This window comes from Eubalaena glacialis, chromosome 2, assembly GCF_028564815.1.
Source record: "Eubalaena glacialis isolate mEubGla1 chromosome 2, mEubGla1.1.hap2.+ XY, whole genome shotgun sequence".
NCBI lineage: Eukaryota > Metazoa > Chordata > Mammalia > Artiodactyla > Balaenidae > Eubalaena > Eubalaena glacialis.
Window position 1 is genome coordinate 116,719,494 of NC_083717.1, and position 17,618 is coordinate 116,737,111.

Below are 17,618 nucleotides of genomic sequence, written 5' to 3' on the forward strand. Positions count from 1 at the left end.
TTCTTTTTTTTCCCCCCCTTCCCTTTCTACTGCCAATGCCCAGTTGGCTGTACCAGCAAAAGAAAGAGCTCTCATAATACAGGTCTAGGCTCATGGTTCCAGTTGTTACCCTCCAGATGCCACAGAAGGGAATTACAAATTCTTCAAGGAATCTTTGTAAAGACACTGTTCTTGGGGCCATGAGGGATGATACAGAATCAAGGGGTCAGAAGCCCTGCCGTCAAGACACACAGTAACAACACTACAAGGCAGAAGTGGGCAGGGCAGTAAGGGAAGCCCAGAGAAGGTGCCAGCAGCATTCAGAAGAGGGCAAGTGGGGCTGTCTTGGGTTGGGAGGGGTCAGAGGAGGCATTATGGGAGGGATGGCATTTGAATTACGATTTGAATTTATGATAGCACTTGAATTTTAGGGTAATTTTCTTCTCAACTGAGAATGAGTAACCATCCGTGGACATGTAAAAGGTCAGCTTTTCAGGATATCCCACTCCTGTAAGGCATAGCGTAATATAAAATAAAAGAGCTTTAGGGAAGATAATGTGTTGTTATCTTCCCTAAAGGACTCACAGACCAAATTCACAGACCAACACAGTGAACTCTGATCAAACATATATTTTATTTGAAAGAGAGACACTCTGGAGAAAAAGCGAGGGAAGAGAATGAAATGAAGAGGTCAGATGTCAAAGCAGCAGCTCTGAGTCAAAGCTCCACTTCCTTCCTGGCCCATCCCCCAATTGGGGCCACAGCCATGCCCCCCTCTCCACTTGGGTGCAGTGTGAAGCCCCCAGGTCACTCCAGACTAATGTGGTAGAACTTCTTCTACCTCTAGAGTGAGGAAGGGAAATAAGATGTCCCTCAGCCTCTTCAAGGTGTCTCTGCTCATTTCCATGGGCAGAGCATCCACAAGGAGGTCTGGGTTTATGTACTGCAGGTAGAAAAGCACATAACCCAGCAGCCTAATGAAGATCATGACCATGAAGACAAGATACCTGAAATGCCTGCAAAGAGACATTCATCGTTAGCATGGGGGAAAAAGATAGCCCAGGATCCAGCCGCAGGAGGTGAACTTCACACTTATAAATGACTGATGAATTGCTTTCTTCAGGCCAACCCGATGGGGAAGTGGGGAATGGAGACACAAAGGGTGAGGGTAGAGGATAGGTGATAACAGAAAAAGATTGAGGTGGTGGTAAGGAATTGAATACAGCCCTCCTGACATTTAAGCCCTCCAACAGAATAGATGTCCACATAGAAGAGTTGAAGGTGCAGAAGAATAAGACCTTCCAGGTACTATATACGCAGGCCTTTGTGGAGGTTGTCAGGAAAGGTCCAGGACTGTCACACTTGTGAGTCTCATGATCAGTGGCCCTCTTCAGGCCCACTATAGAAAGCAGTTCTAGAACTTGAAATAAGTTTGGGCCATCTCTGATATTAACATCCACATAAAATGGTTAAGGCTGATTTTTTCTAAACATCAAGTACCAAAAGAAACCAACTTAAATAATAATAGATTGTGTGTGTGTGCGCACCTGTGTGTGTGTGTGTGTGTGCGTTTTCTTGTGTACACCCAAGAAAATTCCACCTGGAAAACTAACCTAAGGCTTTCAGTCTTTAACTATATTGAAATGGCATAAATTGAAGCTTTTCGTTAAAGTGCCACATGGAGTATTTTAGAGTTAGTCTCCTTGTTTCAAAAATTAAAAAAGAAAAGGCCTGGAGAGTTCAAGTAATTTTTTTAAAAAAAATTTTCAGCCTGCAATAAAAGAACGAAGAAAATTAATGCACCCTGAACTCTTTCCGGCAAAGAGGAGAGCAGATTATCAGATTTAGGATCTGAAAAACAGAAAGGGGCCCTACTATGGGTTGTAAGAATGGAAATTGAAACAAAAATGCAACCAGCAAGCTTCATCTTGAACTTCTCAAAAATAGCCACTTTCTCCAGCCACCAAGTCCTGTATAACTCTGGTTTTCAGAAAACAAGGAAGGAAGAGTTAGGATAAATCTGGGGCTGCCTGATATTTTCTGGTTGGTGGCTATGTTAATCCTCACTCCATATGCTCTTACCAAGTTACTTACTTCTACGGAGTGAAGATGACCTAGACCAGGAAAAAAAAAACAAACAAAAAAACCCAACAAGATTCTACCACTTACCTGCTGTACCAAAAGATTCTCTTCTGTTTCTTAATGATGGTCTTCTCCTGTGAGAAGCAATAAAAGCCACAGGTGTGCCTGTTCATGTGCTCACAGAGAGGCAGTATAGCAGGGTGGCTAGAGAGCTTGACCCAGAAGTCACTGGCTCTGCCACATCCTAGCTGCCATGGTGTGAAGCAAGGTACTGAGCCTCATTATTTCCTAACTCTATTTCCTAACTCTTCACTCTTCCTGCCCCCTGCACCCCCCCCCCACACCATGGCAGGGGGCAGGAGGAGCGAAGCCAGGGGAGGAAGGGATAGAGGAAACTCCAGTTTGGGACAAGGAAGACTTACCATGTTGCTTTGGATGGTCTCCACCAGAACTGACCCCGGTTTCACTATTTGGGAGGAGTTGTTCTGGGCTTTGAACCTGGGTGAGAAAGATCAGATCCCAGAATTAAGTAACATAATCCGTGGGACTGATGAGAGGTGATTTTCTAAGTCATGCAACATCTATGATTTATTTCCTAGATTCTTGATAACATTCACAATGTACAATATTCAAAATTTATAATTGGTCAATGTACAAAGAAACAAGAACCTGTGGTCCATTCTCAAGAGAAAAGACAATCAATGAAAAGTAACATGACGCAACCCTGATGTTGGATTCACACTGCAAAATGTCTGTCTTCTGGTGGCAGTTCAAACCTCAGCTCGAGTCTGATATCCTCAGCTGGGCTGTTCACAGAATGCCCTGGGCATGCGTGGTTTTGGAGGTCAGCCTGCGATTTGGGCCAAGTTTAGACAAAATTTGAGGCTCTCCATCTCTGGCTCTCTGTTTTTTATCCAGCAGTTTGACTACCCCAAACTCTGTCCTCTATTTTCTAGCCCAGAAAGACTAAGTTTTCTCAAGGTATTTTAGTTGACCCTCACACACCAAGTTTAGCTTGCCCTCAGGCTAAAAGTGATAAAATGGGGAAATCACCTCCTGCCTTTCCCTTCTTCCAAGTGTCAACCACCCTCCAGAATCTGCTTGGTTTTATTCACTCTCCAGTGCCTTCCAATTGTCCGTTCATTTCTCTTGTTTTGTTGTTCAGAGTTTAGAGCTGTTTCCTGCCGGAGGGTCAGATCCAGTAAAAACTTACTAGACTTTACATGGGAATCTTTTTGTAATCATCAAATAGAGAAGAAAGGGGAGAAGAGACACAGACTCCACGTTCTGGCCATGATGGAATAGCTTGTATCAGGCTAGTCCAACTCTACAAGCAACTATAAAAACTGGACAAAATACATAAAAAAGCCATTTGAGTGCATTGAGGAATGCAGTCAGAGGACGAGGGGATACAAACCCTGAGCAAAGTAAAGCTTACTGAGGTAAGCTCCTCACGTGTTCAAGGCTTTTCCCCAAGGGCACTTGCCAATTTGTGGTATAGGGAATAGAGTCCAAGGAGCAAGTGGCAGCATCAATTGGCTGAGGAGACAGGGCTTGGAGTTTAAGACCATAAGGGGAAAAATCCAAGGAAGTTTTGGAGTCCTGAGTCTATCTATTCAAACTGTTTCAGCTTCCTGCCCTTGGGTGAGTCATTCATCAATTCCTTTGTTTTTGAGGGATAGTAGTACATGAATTTTCAACTGTGCAGAGGATTTGTGTCCCTAGCCCCCAAGTTGTTCAAGTGTCAACTGAATCTATAAACCAATTGTATTTCTATATACTATCAGTAATCCATTAGAAAATCAAATTAACAAATCTTATTTACAATAAAATCAAAAATATCAAATACCTAAGAATAAATCTGATGAAAGATGATAAAAGATGCACAAGCACAGTACAGAAAACTATAAAACATGTTTATGACAAATTAACGAAGATCTAAATACATGGAGGGATAATAATGTTCATGGCTTGGAAAACTCAATGTTGTTTAGATATTAATTAGCCTCCAAATTAATCTGTAGATTCCATGTAATTGCAATCAAGATCTCAGCAAGTTTTTTTTTTTGGTAGAAATTGAAAAACTAGTTTTAAAATTTATATGGAAATTCAAAGGGCCAAAAAATAGGGACTTCCTTGGTGACGCAGTGGTTAAGAATCTGCCTGCCAATGCAGGGGACACAGGTTGGATCCCTTGTCCAGGAAGATCCCACATACCATGGAGCAACTAAGCCTGTGCGCCACAACTACTGACCCTGTGCTCTAGAGCTTGCAAGCCACAACTGCTGAGCCCACATGCTACAACTACTGAAGCCCACGTGCCCTAGAGCTTGTGCTCCGCAACAAGAGACGCCACCGCAATGAGAAGCCCACACGCTGCAATAAAGAGTAGCCCCTGCTTGCCAAAACTAGAGAAAGCCCACGTGCAGCAACAAAGACCCAACACAGCCAAAATAAATAAATAAGTAAATAAATAAATTAATTAAATAAACATTTAAAAAACAAAACAAAGGGCCAAAAATAGCCAAGATAAGGGTTCTGTCTGTCCGTTTTTTTGTTTTTGTTTTTGTTTTTAGGATAGTTTTTAGGGCTTGTCATCATTGGTGGATTTGTATTTTGGTTTGGTTGCTCTCCCTTTCTTTCTTTTCTTTTTTCTTTTTTTATTACTTAAACAATTTTTTAATTTTTAATAATTATTATTTATTTTAATAACTTTATTTTATTTTATTTTACTTTCTTTCTTTCTTTCTTTTTTTCTCCCTTTTCTTCTGAGTCGTGTGGCTGACAGTGTCTTGGTGCTCCGGCCGGATGTCAGGCCTGTGCCTCTGAGGTGGGATAGCTGAATTCAGGACATTGGTCCACCAGAGACCTCCCGGCTCCACGTAATATTAAACGGCGAGAGCTCTCCCAGAGATCTCCATCTCAATGCAAAGACACAGCTCCACTCAACCACCAGCAAGCTACAGTGCTGGACACCCCATGCCAAATAACTAGCAAGACAGGAACACAACCCCATCCATTAGCAAAGATTTTAGGCAGCAGAGGCTGCCTAAGATCATAATAAGGTCACAGGGACCCCAAAACACACCACTGGATGCGGTCCTGCCCACCAGAAAGACAAGATCCAGCCTCATCCTCCAGAACACAGGCACCAGTCCCCTCCAGGAAGCCTACACAACCCACTGAACAAACCTTAGCCTCTGGGGGAAGACAGCAAAAACAATGGGAACTACGAACCTGCAGCCTGTGAAAAAGACCCCCAAACAAAGTAAGATAAGCAAATAGAAGACGGAGAAACACGCAGCAGATAAAGGAGCAAGGTAAAAACCCACCAGACCAAACAAAGGAAGAGGAAATAGGCAGTCTACCTGAAAAAGAATTCAGAGTAATGATAGTAAAGATGATCCAAAATCTTGGAAATAGAATGGAGAAAATACAAGAAACATTTAACAAGAAGAACTAAAGAGCAAACAAACAATGATGAACAACACAATAAATGAAATTAAAAATTCTCTAGAAGGAATCAATAGCAGAATAACTGAGGCAGAAGAATGGATAAGTGACCTGGAAGATAAAATAGTGGAAATAACTACTGCAGAGCAGAATAAAGAAAAAAGAATGAAAAGAATTGAGGACAGTCTCAGAGAACTCTGGGACAACATTAAATGCACCAACATTCGAATTATAGGGGTCCCAGAAGAAGAAGAGAAAAAGAAAGGGACTGAGAAAATATTTGAAGAGATTATAGTTGAAAACTTCCCTAATATGGGAAGGGAAATAATTAATCAAGTCCAGGAAGGGCAGAGAGTCCCATACAGGGTAAATCCAAGGAGAAACACACCAAGACACATATTAATCAAACTATCAAAAATTAAATACAAAGAAAAAATATTAAAAGCAGCAAGGGAAAAGAAACAAATACCATACAAGGGAATTCCCATAAGGTTAACAGCTGATCTTTCAGCAGAAACTCTGCAAACCAGAAGGGAGTGGCAGGACATATTTAAAGTGATGAAGGGGAAGAACCTACAACCAAGGTTACTCTACCCAGCAAGGAACTCATTCAGATTTAGCGGAGAAATTAAAACCTTTACAGACAAGCAAAAGCTAAGAGAATTCAGCACCACCAAACCAGCTTTACAACAAATGCTAAAGGAACTTCTCTAGGCAGGAAACACAAGAGAAGGAAAAGACCTACAATAACAAACCAAAAACAATTAAGAAAATGGTAATAGGAACATACATCTCGTTAAGTACGTTAAATGTAAATGGATTAAACGCTCCAACCAAAAGACATAGACTGGCTGAATGGATACAAAAACAAGACCCGTACATATGCTGTCTACAAGAGACCCACTTCAGACCTAGGGACACATACAGACTGAAAGTGAGGGAATGGAAAATGATATTCCATGCAAATGGAAATCCAAAGAAAGCTGGAGTAGCAATTCTCCTATCAGACGAAATAGACTTTAAAATAAAGACTATTTCAGGAGAGAAAGAAGGACACTACATAATGACCAAGGGATCAATCCAAGAAGAAGATATAACAATTGTAAATATTTATGCACCCAACATAGGAGCACCTCAATACATAAGGCAAATGCTAACAGCCATAAAATGGGAAATCGACAGTAACACACTCATAGTAGGGGACTTTAACACCCCTCTTTCACCAATAGACAGATCATCCAAAATGAAAATAAATAAGGAAACACAAGCTTTAAATGACATATTAAACAAGATGGACTTAATTGATATTTATAGGACATTCCATCCAAAAACAACAGAATAAACTTTCTTCTCAAGTGCTCATGGAACATCCTCCAAGATAGATCATATGTTGGGTCACAAATCAAGCCTTGGTAAATTCAAGAAAATTGAAATCGTATCAAGTATCTTTTCCGACCACAACGCTATGACACTAGATATCAATTACAGGAAAAAATCTGTAAAAACTACAAACACATGGAAGCTAAACAATACACTACTTAATAACCAAGAGATTACTGAAGAAATCAAAGAGGAAATCAAAAAATACCTAGAAACAAATGACAATGAAAACACGACAACCCAAAACCTATGGGATGCAGCAAAAGCAGTTCTAAGAGGGAAGTTTATAGCAATACAATCTACCTCAAGAAAAAAGAAACATCTCAAATAAACAACCTAACCTTACACCTAAAGCAATTAGATAAAGGAGAACAAAAAACCCCCAAAGTTAGCAGAAGGAAAGAAATCATAAAGATCAGATCAGAAATAAATGAAAAAGAAATGAAGGAAACAATAGCAAAGATCAATAAAACTAAAAGCTGGTTCTTTGAGAAGATAAACAAAATTGATAAACCATTAGCCAGACTCAGCAAGAAAAGAAGGGAAAAGACTCAAATCAATAGAATTAGAAATGAAAAAGAAGAAGTAACAACTGACACTGCAGAGATACAAAAGATCATGAGAGATTACAACAAGCAACTCTATGCCAATAAAATGGACAACTTGGAAGAAATGGACACATTCTTAGAAAAGCACAACCTTCCGAGACTGAACCAGGAAGAAATAGAAAATATAAACAGACCAATCACAAGCACTGAAATTGAGGCTGTGATTAAAAATCTTCCAACAGACAAAAGCCCAGGACCAGATGGCTTCACAGGTGAATTCTATCAAACATTTAGAGAAGAGCTAACAACTATCCTTATCAAATTCTTCCAAAATATAGCAGAGGGAGGAACACTCCCAAACTCATTCTACGAGGCCACCATCACCCTGATACCAAAACCAGACAAAGATGTCACAAAGAAAGAAAACTAGAGACCGATATCACTGATGAAGATAGAGGCAAAAATCCTCAACAAAATACTAGCAAACAGAATCCAACTGCACATTAAACGGATCATACACCATGATCAAGTGGGGTTTATCCCAAGAATGCAAGGATTCTTCAGTATACGCAAATCAATCAATGTGATACACCATATTAAAGAATTGAAGGATAAAAACCATATGATCATTTCAATAGATGCAGAAAAAGCTTTCGACAAAATTCAACACTCGTTTATGATAAACACCCTCCAGAACGTAGGCATAGAGGGAACTCACTTCAACATAATAAAGGCCATATATGACAAACCCACAGCCAACATCGTTCTCAATGGTGAAAAACTGAAACCATTTCCACTAAGATCAGGAACAAGACAACGTTGCCCACTCCCACCACTGTTATTCAACATTGTTTTGGAAGTTTTAGCCACAGCAATCAGAGAAAATAAATAAATAAAAGGAATCCAAATCGGAAAAGAAGAAGTAAAGCTGTCACTGTTTGCAGATGACATGATACTATACATTACATTACTATACAACATTGTGACAATGACTATACTACCCAAAGCAATCTACAGATTCAATGCAATCCCTATGAAACCACCAATAGCATTTTTCACAGAACTAGAACAACAATTTTCACAATTTGTATGGCAACACAAAAGACCCCGAATAGCCAAATCAATCTTGAGAAAGAAAAACAGAGCAGCAGGAATCAGGCTCCCTGACTTCAGACTACACTATAAAGCTACATTAATCAAGACAGTATGGTACTGGCACAAAAACAGAAATATAGATCAATGGAACAGGATAGATAGCCCAGAGATAAACCCACGCACATATGGTCACCTTATTTTTGATAAAGGAGGCAAGAATACACAGTGGAGAAAAGACAGCCTCTTCAATAAGTGGTGCTGGGAAAACTGGACAGCTACATGTAAAAGAATGAAATTAGAACACTCTCTAACACCATACACAAAAATAAACTCAAAATGGACTAAAGACCTAAATGTAAGGCCAGACAGTATAAAACTCTTAGAGGAAAACATAGGCAGAACAGTCTATGACATAAATCACAGCAAGATCCTTTTTGACCCACCTCCTAGAGAAATGGAAATAAAAACAAAAATAAACAAATGGGACCTAATGAAACTTAAAAGCTTTTGCACAACAAAGGAAACCATAAACAAGATGAAAAGACAACCCTCAGAATGGGAGAAAATATTTGCAAATGAAGCAAATGACAAAGGATTAATCTCCAAAACATACAAGCAACTCATGCAGCTCAATATCAAAAAAAACAAACAACCCCATCCAAAAATGGGCAGAAGACCTAAGTAGACATTTCTCCAAAGAAGATATACAGATTGCCAACAAACACATGAAAGGCTGCTCAACATCACTAATCATTAGAGAAATGCAAATCAAAACTACAATGAGGTATCACCTCACACCAGTCAGAATGGCCATCATCAAAAAATCTACAAACAATAAATGCTGGAGAGGGTGTGGAGAAAAGGGAACCCTCTTTCACTGTTGGTGGGAAAGTAAATTGATACAGCCACTATGGAGAACAGTATGGAGGTTCCTTAAAAAACTAAAAAGAGAACTACCATACAACCCAGCAATCCCACTACTGGGCATATACCCTGAGAAAACCATAATTCAAAAAGAGTCATGTACCACAATGTTCATTGCAGCTCTATTTACAATAGCCAGGACATGGAAGCAACCTAAGTGTCCATTGACAGATGAATGGATAAAGAAGATGTGGCACATATATACAATGGAATACTACTCAGCCATAAAAAGAAACGAATTTGAGTTATTTGTAGTGAGGTGGGTGGACCTAGAGTCTGTCATACAGAAGGAAGTAAGTCAGAAAGAGAAAAACAAATACCATATGCTAACACATATATATGAAATCTAAAAAAAAAAAAAAGAAAGGGTTCTGAAGAACCTAGGGGCAGAACAGGAATAAAGATGCAGACGTAGAGAATGGACTTGAGGACATGGGGAGGGAGAAGGGTAAGCTGGGACGAAGTGAGAGAGTGGCATGGACATATATACACTACCAAATGTAAAATAGATAGCTAGTGGGAAGGAGCCACATAGCACAGGGACATGAGCTCTGTGCTTTGTGACCACCTAGAGGGGTGGGATAGGGAGGGTGGGAGGAGATGCAAGAGGGAGGAGATATGGGGATATAGGTGTATGTATAGCTGATTCACTTTGTTATAAAGCAGAAACTAACACACCATTGCAAAGCAATTATATTCTAATAAAGATGTTAAAAAAAAAGAAAAAAAGAAAAATAAATAAAATAAATATTAAATAAAAAATAGCCAAGATAGTCTTGAAGAACAACAAACCATTGCAGGACTTAAGCTATGGTAAATCAAGACTAATTATAAAGCTATAGGAATTAAAACATTGTAGTATTGGCACAAGAATAGAGGCTTAGACTAACGGTACAGAATAAAGTATCCAGAAAGAGACTCACACATATACGTCACCTGAAATAAAACAAGGCACCACTGAAAATGCATGCTCTTTTACATAAATAGTGCTGGGCCAACTGGCTATGCACACACACAAAAGAATGAATCTTGATCTCTACCTCACACCATAGGAAAAAACAAATTCCAGATGAATGTAAACCTAAGAGTCAAAGGTAAAACAAACAAAAAAATTCTAGGGGAAAGCATAAGAGAATAGTTTTAAGACCTAAAAAAAGCACTGCACAAAAAAAGAAAAAAATTGATGGATTAGATTTCCTTAAAATTAAGAAAGTGTTTGTCAAAAAATTCTATTAAGAGAGTAAAACAGAAATGCCATAGAAATGACTGCAATAGCTGTATCTGACAGAGGACCATATGAAAAAAAATAAGGAACTCCTACAAAGCAATAAGAAAAAGACTGACAATCTCTCAAATATAGGCAAAAGACGTATTATAAAAGAGGATATACAAACTTCCAGTAAGCATTTGAAAAGATATACAACATCATTAATAATCAGTAATGAAATGCATCATTAAAATGAAAATTAGATATCACTACACTCCTGCCAGAGTGGGTAAATTAAAAAGACTGTAAATACCAAGTGTACATGAGGAAGTAGAATAACTAGAACTAGTATAGATTCTTGTGGGAGGAGATGTTGGTACATCCACTTTGGAAAACTGTTTGGTTTTGCCTAGTAAAGCTGAAGATATGTATACTCTATGACCCAGCAATTCCACTCCTTGGTATAAAACCGAAAGAAATGAGTGCATGTGTCCACCAAAAGACATGCACAAGAATATTTATAGCAGCTTTAGTTGAATAGCCCCAAACTGGAAATAACCAAAATGTTAATAAGTGGCAAAATAGATAAATTGGGCCATATTTCTACAATGCAATACTATACAGCTATGAAAAGGACAGACCACAGGGGCATGTAGCAATGTGGATGAATCTCAGTGAAAGCCAGAGATGAGAACATATTGAATTTACATAATTTTCAAAATCATATAAAACCAATAAAAATGATAGACATCAGAATTGTGGTTACCTTTGCAAGGAATATTGACTGAGAAGAGGGCACAGAGGAGACTTCTGGGATACTTGAAATGTTCTGTATCTTGATCTGAGTGATATTTAACACACCACTTAAGATTTGTGCACTCTATGTATATTACATTATATAATACATAACACAATTAAAAAGTATAAGCAAACAAAGGAAAGTGTGGCCAGTCCTAAACCATACAAGTCTATGGATACAGATCGTACGTAAATGGGTATCACTGGGGCCCCCAGTCAGTGTGGTGGGTTCACCATGTCCTGGGAAAGGGGTCAGCACAATCAATTTTCAAGAATAACACTCAACTGAGGACACATGAAAAGAACATAAAAAAAGAGACCAGTTGCCGAGAAAGGCAAGAGAGAAGCCTGAATGCCGATGAGTTTTCAGTACAGAACATGTAGCAGAAGTTGACAAAGGTAACTTGGTGGTGGCTATTTATAGTGACACAAACTGGTCTGAGAAGTACTCTGCCCTTCAAAGACCACCCGGAGACTGTAACTTCAGCCCATTTTCCCAAACTTACACTTCTTTTTCAAGAAGCAGCACCTCCTTTTCCTTTTCCATCTGCCTCAGAATTTCCTGGTATTTCTTCCCATGGAAAGAAAAAAAATATTGATCATAATCAAGAATTTCTGTATATTTCATTTCAATGTCACTGATAAAAAGCTTCTCCCAAAACTAACTCCTAATATTCCAAATGGTCCATGCATGAATGTGCACACACAACTAGGAAGATGTTCTAATAAAAATTAGGAGATATTAGTCACTGGATGGATACACATGGAAAAAAAGAAAAACGAATTCTCTCTTTGGAGCCTGCTTGGATTCAAATCCCAGCTCGCACACTTACTAGCTATGTTTTCAGAGCACATTATCAAACTCCTTTGAACCTGTGTCCTCTTGATCATAACGATATCATGCCCAAAGAGTTACTAGAAAAACTGATTGAGAAAAATACTGTATGTTGATTGCTTAAAAATACTGTATGTACCAGTGCCCAGCACAAGATAAATCCTTAACAAAGGTCTGTTTTGTGGTTGTTACTACTGCTGGATAAATGGCATTTTCCCCAGTGGCAGATTTTAGCCTTAATGAGAAACCGAGGTATCCATGGCATTGGAAAAATTCTGCCTCTACTCTGACTTTCCTCAGAGGCAGGGTACCTTTATGTAGTGGGCCTGGTCCTCACAGAGCTGATACACAGATTGGTAGTCACTCTCTATCTAGAAAGAAAAGAGAATTAACAAATTTCATGGATTAAATCACAACCAAGCCTTGGCTACTCCCAACTAGAGCACTGGATATTTGGCTGGTTATCTAGCAACTTCTTACTAGGGAAAGTAACCACATCACAAAGTGGTGATCTCATCATTCATGGGCAGGGTCTAATTTTGAGCAAAGGAAGTTGTTTGCTTAGGTTCTCATATGCCTCTCGGGTGAGACATCAGGAGATGTTTCAGGGCACTTAAGTTTGGGCTTCAACAATAGTATTTAGTATTTGAGGTAGAGGGGTGTTTAAGAAATGGTAAGACCAGTACTTTTAATATAAACTTTCTTTCCCTTCACCTGCAGGTGAATCAGAAATTCATCTGCCAGATATTCTTGCTCCCTCCCCTCCTGTGCCTCAAGCTGTTCTGTTTCTAAGACCTTTGGGGTTCTCTCCCATCTGTATCCTGAACAGATCCTCAATGGAGGAGTCTCTGCCTCTACCTTGACCAGTTCCTTCTCTTGATTTGCACAGGATTCTGTTGACTTTTGTAGTCTCACCTATGGAAGACAGCGAGTGACAGCAAAAAGTTGATAGCATTCTTAGTGGAAGGCAAATGGGTAATATTCATCCTCCCTCCAGGCTGGCAACGAGCATGATAATAATGGCTATTATATAGTGAGGACAGACTATGACAATCTGGAGTGGGCTATTATTGGGCCCATTTTACAGGTGAGAAGACAATGGCAAGGAGAGATTAAGTGCATAACTTGTTTAAAAGTCACACAGTGGGGGCTTCCCCGGTGGCGTAGTGGTTAAGAATCCGCCTGCCAATGCAGGGAACACAGGTTCGAGCCCTGGTCCGGGAAGATCCCACATGCTGCGGAGCAACTAAGCCTGTGCGCCACAACTACTGAGCCTGCGCTCTAGAGCCCGCGAGCCACAACTACTGAAGCCCACGTGCCACAACTACTGAAGCCCACGTGCCTAGAGCCCATGCTCCGCAGCAAGAGAAGCCACCGCAGTGAGAAGCCTGTGCACTGCAATGAAGAGTAGCCCCCGCTCACCGCAACTAGAGAAAGACCGCGTGCAGCAACGAAGACCCAACACAGCCAAAAATAAAACAGATAAAATAAATAAATTTATTAAAAAAAAAATTCACGCAGTGGCAGAGCTGATGTTTAAGCCTTGGTCGTCTGACTGACCAGTCTGTGGACCTAATCACCCTCCTTCCTCCAGTCTTACTGACCAAAGTACCAGCCCCTTCCTCCACCTTGTACTCCACAGGGTGCACTAACATGCCACCTCAATCACAAAGCAAAAGAGAAAACCTCCTCTTTTTCAGAGAAAAAGAGGACAGTAGGGCTCTAGCATGGCGGGCTCAGCCAAATTGCCATATTTGCCACATAAAGCTGCAGAGAGCATTTCAGTAGGATTTCTGCCCTCTTTTGGGCATCCAATTCATTCATTCATCCAACAAATATTTACCGGGCTACTACCATGTGCCAGACACTATTCTAGGCACTGGGGAAATAGGAGTGAACAACACAGACAAAAATTCATGCCTTCATTGGGTTTACATTCTGGTAGAAGAAAAAGATCAAATAAATTTTAAAAAATTCCTTGGCCTCTAAGCCATGGGTTGGATAATCAGGTGCACTACTTGACCTATCCCTGTGTAATTGTGGAAGTTAGTATTCTCTTCTTACTTGACTATCTGTATTTGTGTGTCATTTAGATCGTAAATTTCTTGAGGGCAGGTCCCGATGGGCATTCAGAACGTGTGTTCTACTGACTAATAGATGATGTCTCTGGAGCAATTCCCTCCACTTTGGTGCCATTGCAGTCATCTCTGCCACGAGTGTGACTGATAAAGTTATGAATGTCACCCAGGTCAGTGGGTAAAGCAGAGGGAACAAAGGACATTGGCTCACCTCTGTGAGCGCACAGACAGACTTAGCCTGGGGGAGTCCTTGGAAGCCATTCCTCCCCAAACTTAGAACTGACACAACATCTCCCAGAAAACCTGTAGCTTTGCTTTTCTACTCACCTTCGATTCTGCCAGCATCTGCTTTAGGGCTTCTTTATCAAGGCCAACATTCTTAAATCTCTTTGAAATCTGAAATACCAACCCACAAATTGTAAACTGAGTAAGGCATCCAGACATGAAAATGTGGGATGGAGTCAGACTTGAAGGTCTCAGAACTGCAGAATGGTGATTAATTATTTCAGATCCCAGATGGAAGCTCGATAGAAAAGTATCTCCTTCTCTCTCTGGAAGCTGCCTGACTCCATGCCAGCTGGACAGACCTTTCTGTTCCCATAGCCCATGAAAAGTACAGCACAAAGGATGTGAGGCAGGTGGGGAGAGAGGGAAGAGAAACTGGGGTAGGGTAGTTGGGGGAGGGAGGGACAGTTCTCTCCCTCCACAGTCCTTTAGCCTTCCAACCCCAGATCTGTAATTCCCAGAGGACAAATGGTGGTATCAATTAACCAGAGTTTGTTCTAAGAGATTTGGAAGGCGGAGTCGGGAGCAAGCATACACTTTTTGGCGGTTGCTCCTCCTCCTGTCTTTCTGACTGCAGAGTTCAAGAAGACGACGACTCTATTGGGATTCCTAAGAAATGAGCCTCCTTTCAAGGGTGGACTTATCCTGGGACCCCCAAAAACCCAGGGCCCACCTTACCTTCTTCTGCAGCTCTACCACGTTCCTGCTTAGAATCTCCTTATTTTTTTCCTGGGGAAAGAAAGAGGTAAAGGGAACAAACCCCACTCTGCTCTCATACCCTCCCACTCACCAGTCACTGAAATCCCATCTGGGCGATGAGGGTACCAAGTGGGAAAATTGCACTCTGGCCCCACGCAGGGAATCTGGGAACAGAGCCCAGGCCTCACCCCTGTGCCGAGTGCATCATTCCCAAAGTACTCTGTTAAACAGCTGTGATATCCACAGACACAGCAGTGATGGGCGATGATGGTGCCCTGGGAAAGAGAGAGCAGCGGAATGCGAGCAAAGTACATCTAACAGTCCTTTTCTAGACGCCTCCTTACCAGCTTTGTTGTTTCTAATTCCAGATCCCGCAGGGTTTCCTCCTTCTCAGATATGATGTGGTTCAGCTCCTCCCTCTCTCTGGCTTGTCCTACTGACAGGGTAATCTCTCTTTCCAGACTGAAAAATAGTGTCACCCAGGTGTGGCTCAGTCCTAAGGAGGCTGCCAGGACCCCAGCTTGGGAAACTACAGCCAAAGCCTCAGGGAGCCAAAGGGACTACCCAATGCAGTGGCAGTAAAATGTCAACTTGACGTGGAAATTTAGTGCAAACATCTGTACATAAAACCTTTTGAGGGCACCACTGTTTAGTTTCAGAATTTAAATAACATGCCTAGATTCATGGACAAAGAAGTAAACCTTCCTACCACCCCCTCTTGATCCCAAGGGACATTCAGATGAGGAGAAGCCCTTCCCCCACCAACTGCAAAGCCTGCCTTTGAATGATTTCTTCTTTCTCTTGAATTTTTTTGAGAAGAACCTGCTTTGCCTCATCCAGTCTCTGCAGGTCCTTTTCAAGGCCTGAGTTCAGGTAGTTGAGGTTCTGTTTTATGACTTTTAGTTTCGGTATTTCCATCATCTCGTGCCTGCAGGAGAATCGTCTTCATTACCAAACTCAGAACAGGAAAACATATGAGCTGTCATCTCACTTACTCCCCCATCTTCTGTTGTTACTGTGCCTCACCAGCCCTACATTATCATTTCCCATGATAAATTGATTTCTAAGGTGTTTTGCATAAAGTAAATTCCTGGAGTCAAATCACATTTTAATTTTAAACATTATAAATGGAACCTATTAAAACACAAATATTTTGTGAAGCAAAAGACATATTTTTTCATTTGAATAATTATATTCTAACTTACTTGTTTTCAAAAAAATGTATACAGAGTATAGGGAATCCAAGCCACACCTATAAAGCATTTAAATATCTGCAAGGGAGAGGAATGTTTTCAGTCTCCTTTTGTTAGAGTCTCCTAAGGAGTTTGTTATACTGAATACCTTCTACCTTAGTCAGGTAGGCACATGGGCTGGGTAGGGGGCAGGGACGAGGGTGGATCTTTTCCCCAAATAAGACTGATTTGCTTTTGGAGACATTAGCTATCTCTGAAAACACCACTTCTAGTATGATGAAGTCCAAAGAACTGAAACCAAAGTCTTTCCTCCCTAGGAAGGCTTCCAGGCTTGAGGAGGTAATGTCCTGCACAATTGAGGTTTTCTTCCTTATTGGATTGTGGTAGACGCTTTCCATACTAGCTTCTCATTCTCATTACTTACACATCATCCAATGGGTCCTGTCCAACTTCTTCCATTGTAGGTCTCCTAAGTTGTTAATACAAACATGTGTTATGGAAACAAAGCCCCTAGTGTCCAACGTAGTCATTGGCCCAGGAAGGTGCAGGGAAAAGGTTTGACCAGGCAAGACAGAGCCGAGAAGAAACCCATGCCTCCTAGACCCTCTCGTATTTCAGAATCAGTTGCAATATTTTGCTAAATTACAGTAAGCCAGCTCATATCTCTTAAATGAATATCATAAATGAATCCCACTGGAGTACAGAAATCTTTCTGTTTTCACAATTTTCACACTTTGGCTACCTTTCCCCTTTCTTGCCTGCATTGGCCCAGTCACAGGTAAAGTGCTAGGAGAACTCAAGCTGGTGTCTATTGGCAAACACACTGAGAGTTTATTTCTAACCCTGACCTTCAGGGAGACTTAGGAAAAAGGAATAATAGAAGAGTCAGAGGGTACCAAAAAGTTGGCTGGCTGATTTCTGTTGGTCTATAGCTATCCTACTTTTTAACAAACTCTAGATATTATGACTGGGTTGATCCTGAAATGGGAGCAGAAACAGTACCATGGACAACAGGATATAACTACTGAAAGGAAAAAAACAAATGTTGGGCTCTCAGGGATG

The 17,618-nt window shown here is 40.7% G+C and overlaps 1 protein-coding gene across 1 annotated transcript; it reads right to left on the reverse strand.

Annotated features, from left to right (window-relative positions):
* Positions 1-796: 796 nt before the first annotated feature.
* On the reverse strand, positions 797-17,015 carry LOC133085303 (transmembrane and coiled-coil domain-containing protein 5B-like). The gene is made up of 11 exons (XM_061182288.1): positions 16,981-17,015; positions 16,142-16,291; positions 15,708-15,825; positions 15,343-15,393; positions 14,707-14,775; positions 13,160-13,216; positions 12,613-12,672; positions 11,973-12,037; positions 2,484-2,559; positions 2,149-2,195; positions 797-995 (listed from the first exon to the last, which is right to left on the reverse strand). Exons 1-11 carry the CDS (start codon positions 17,013-17,015, stop codon positions 797-799), a joined length of 927 nt encoding a protein of 308 aa, XP_061038271.1.
* Between the last annotated feature and the right edge of the window lie 603 nt (positions 17,016-17,618).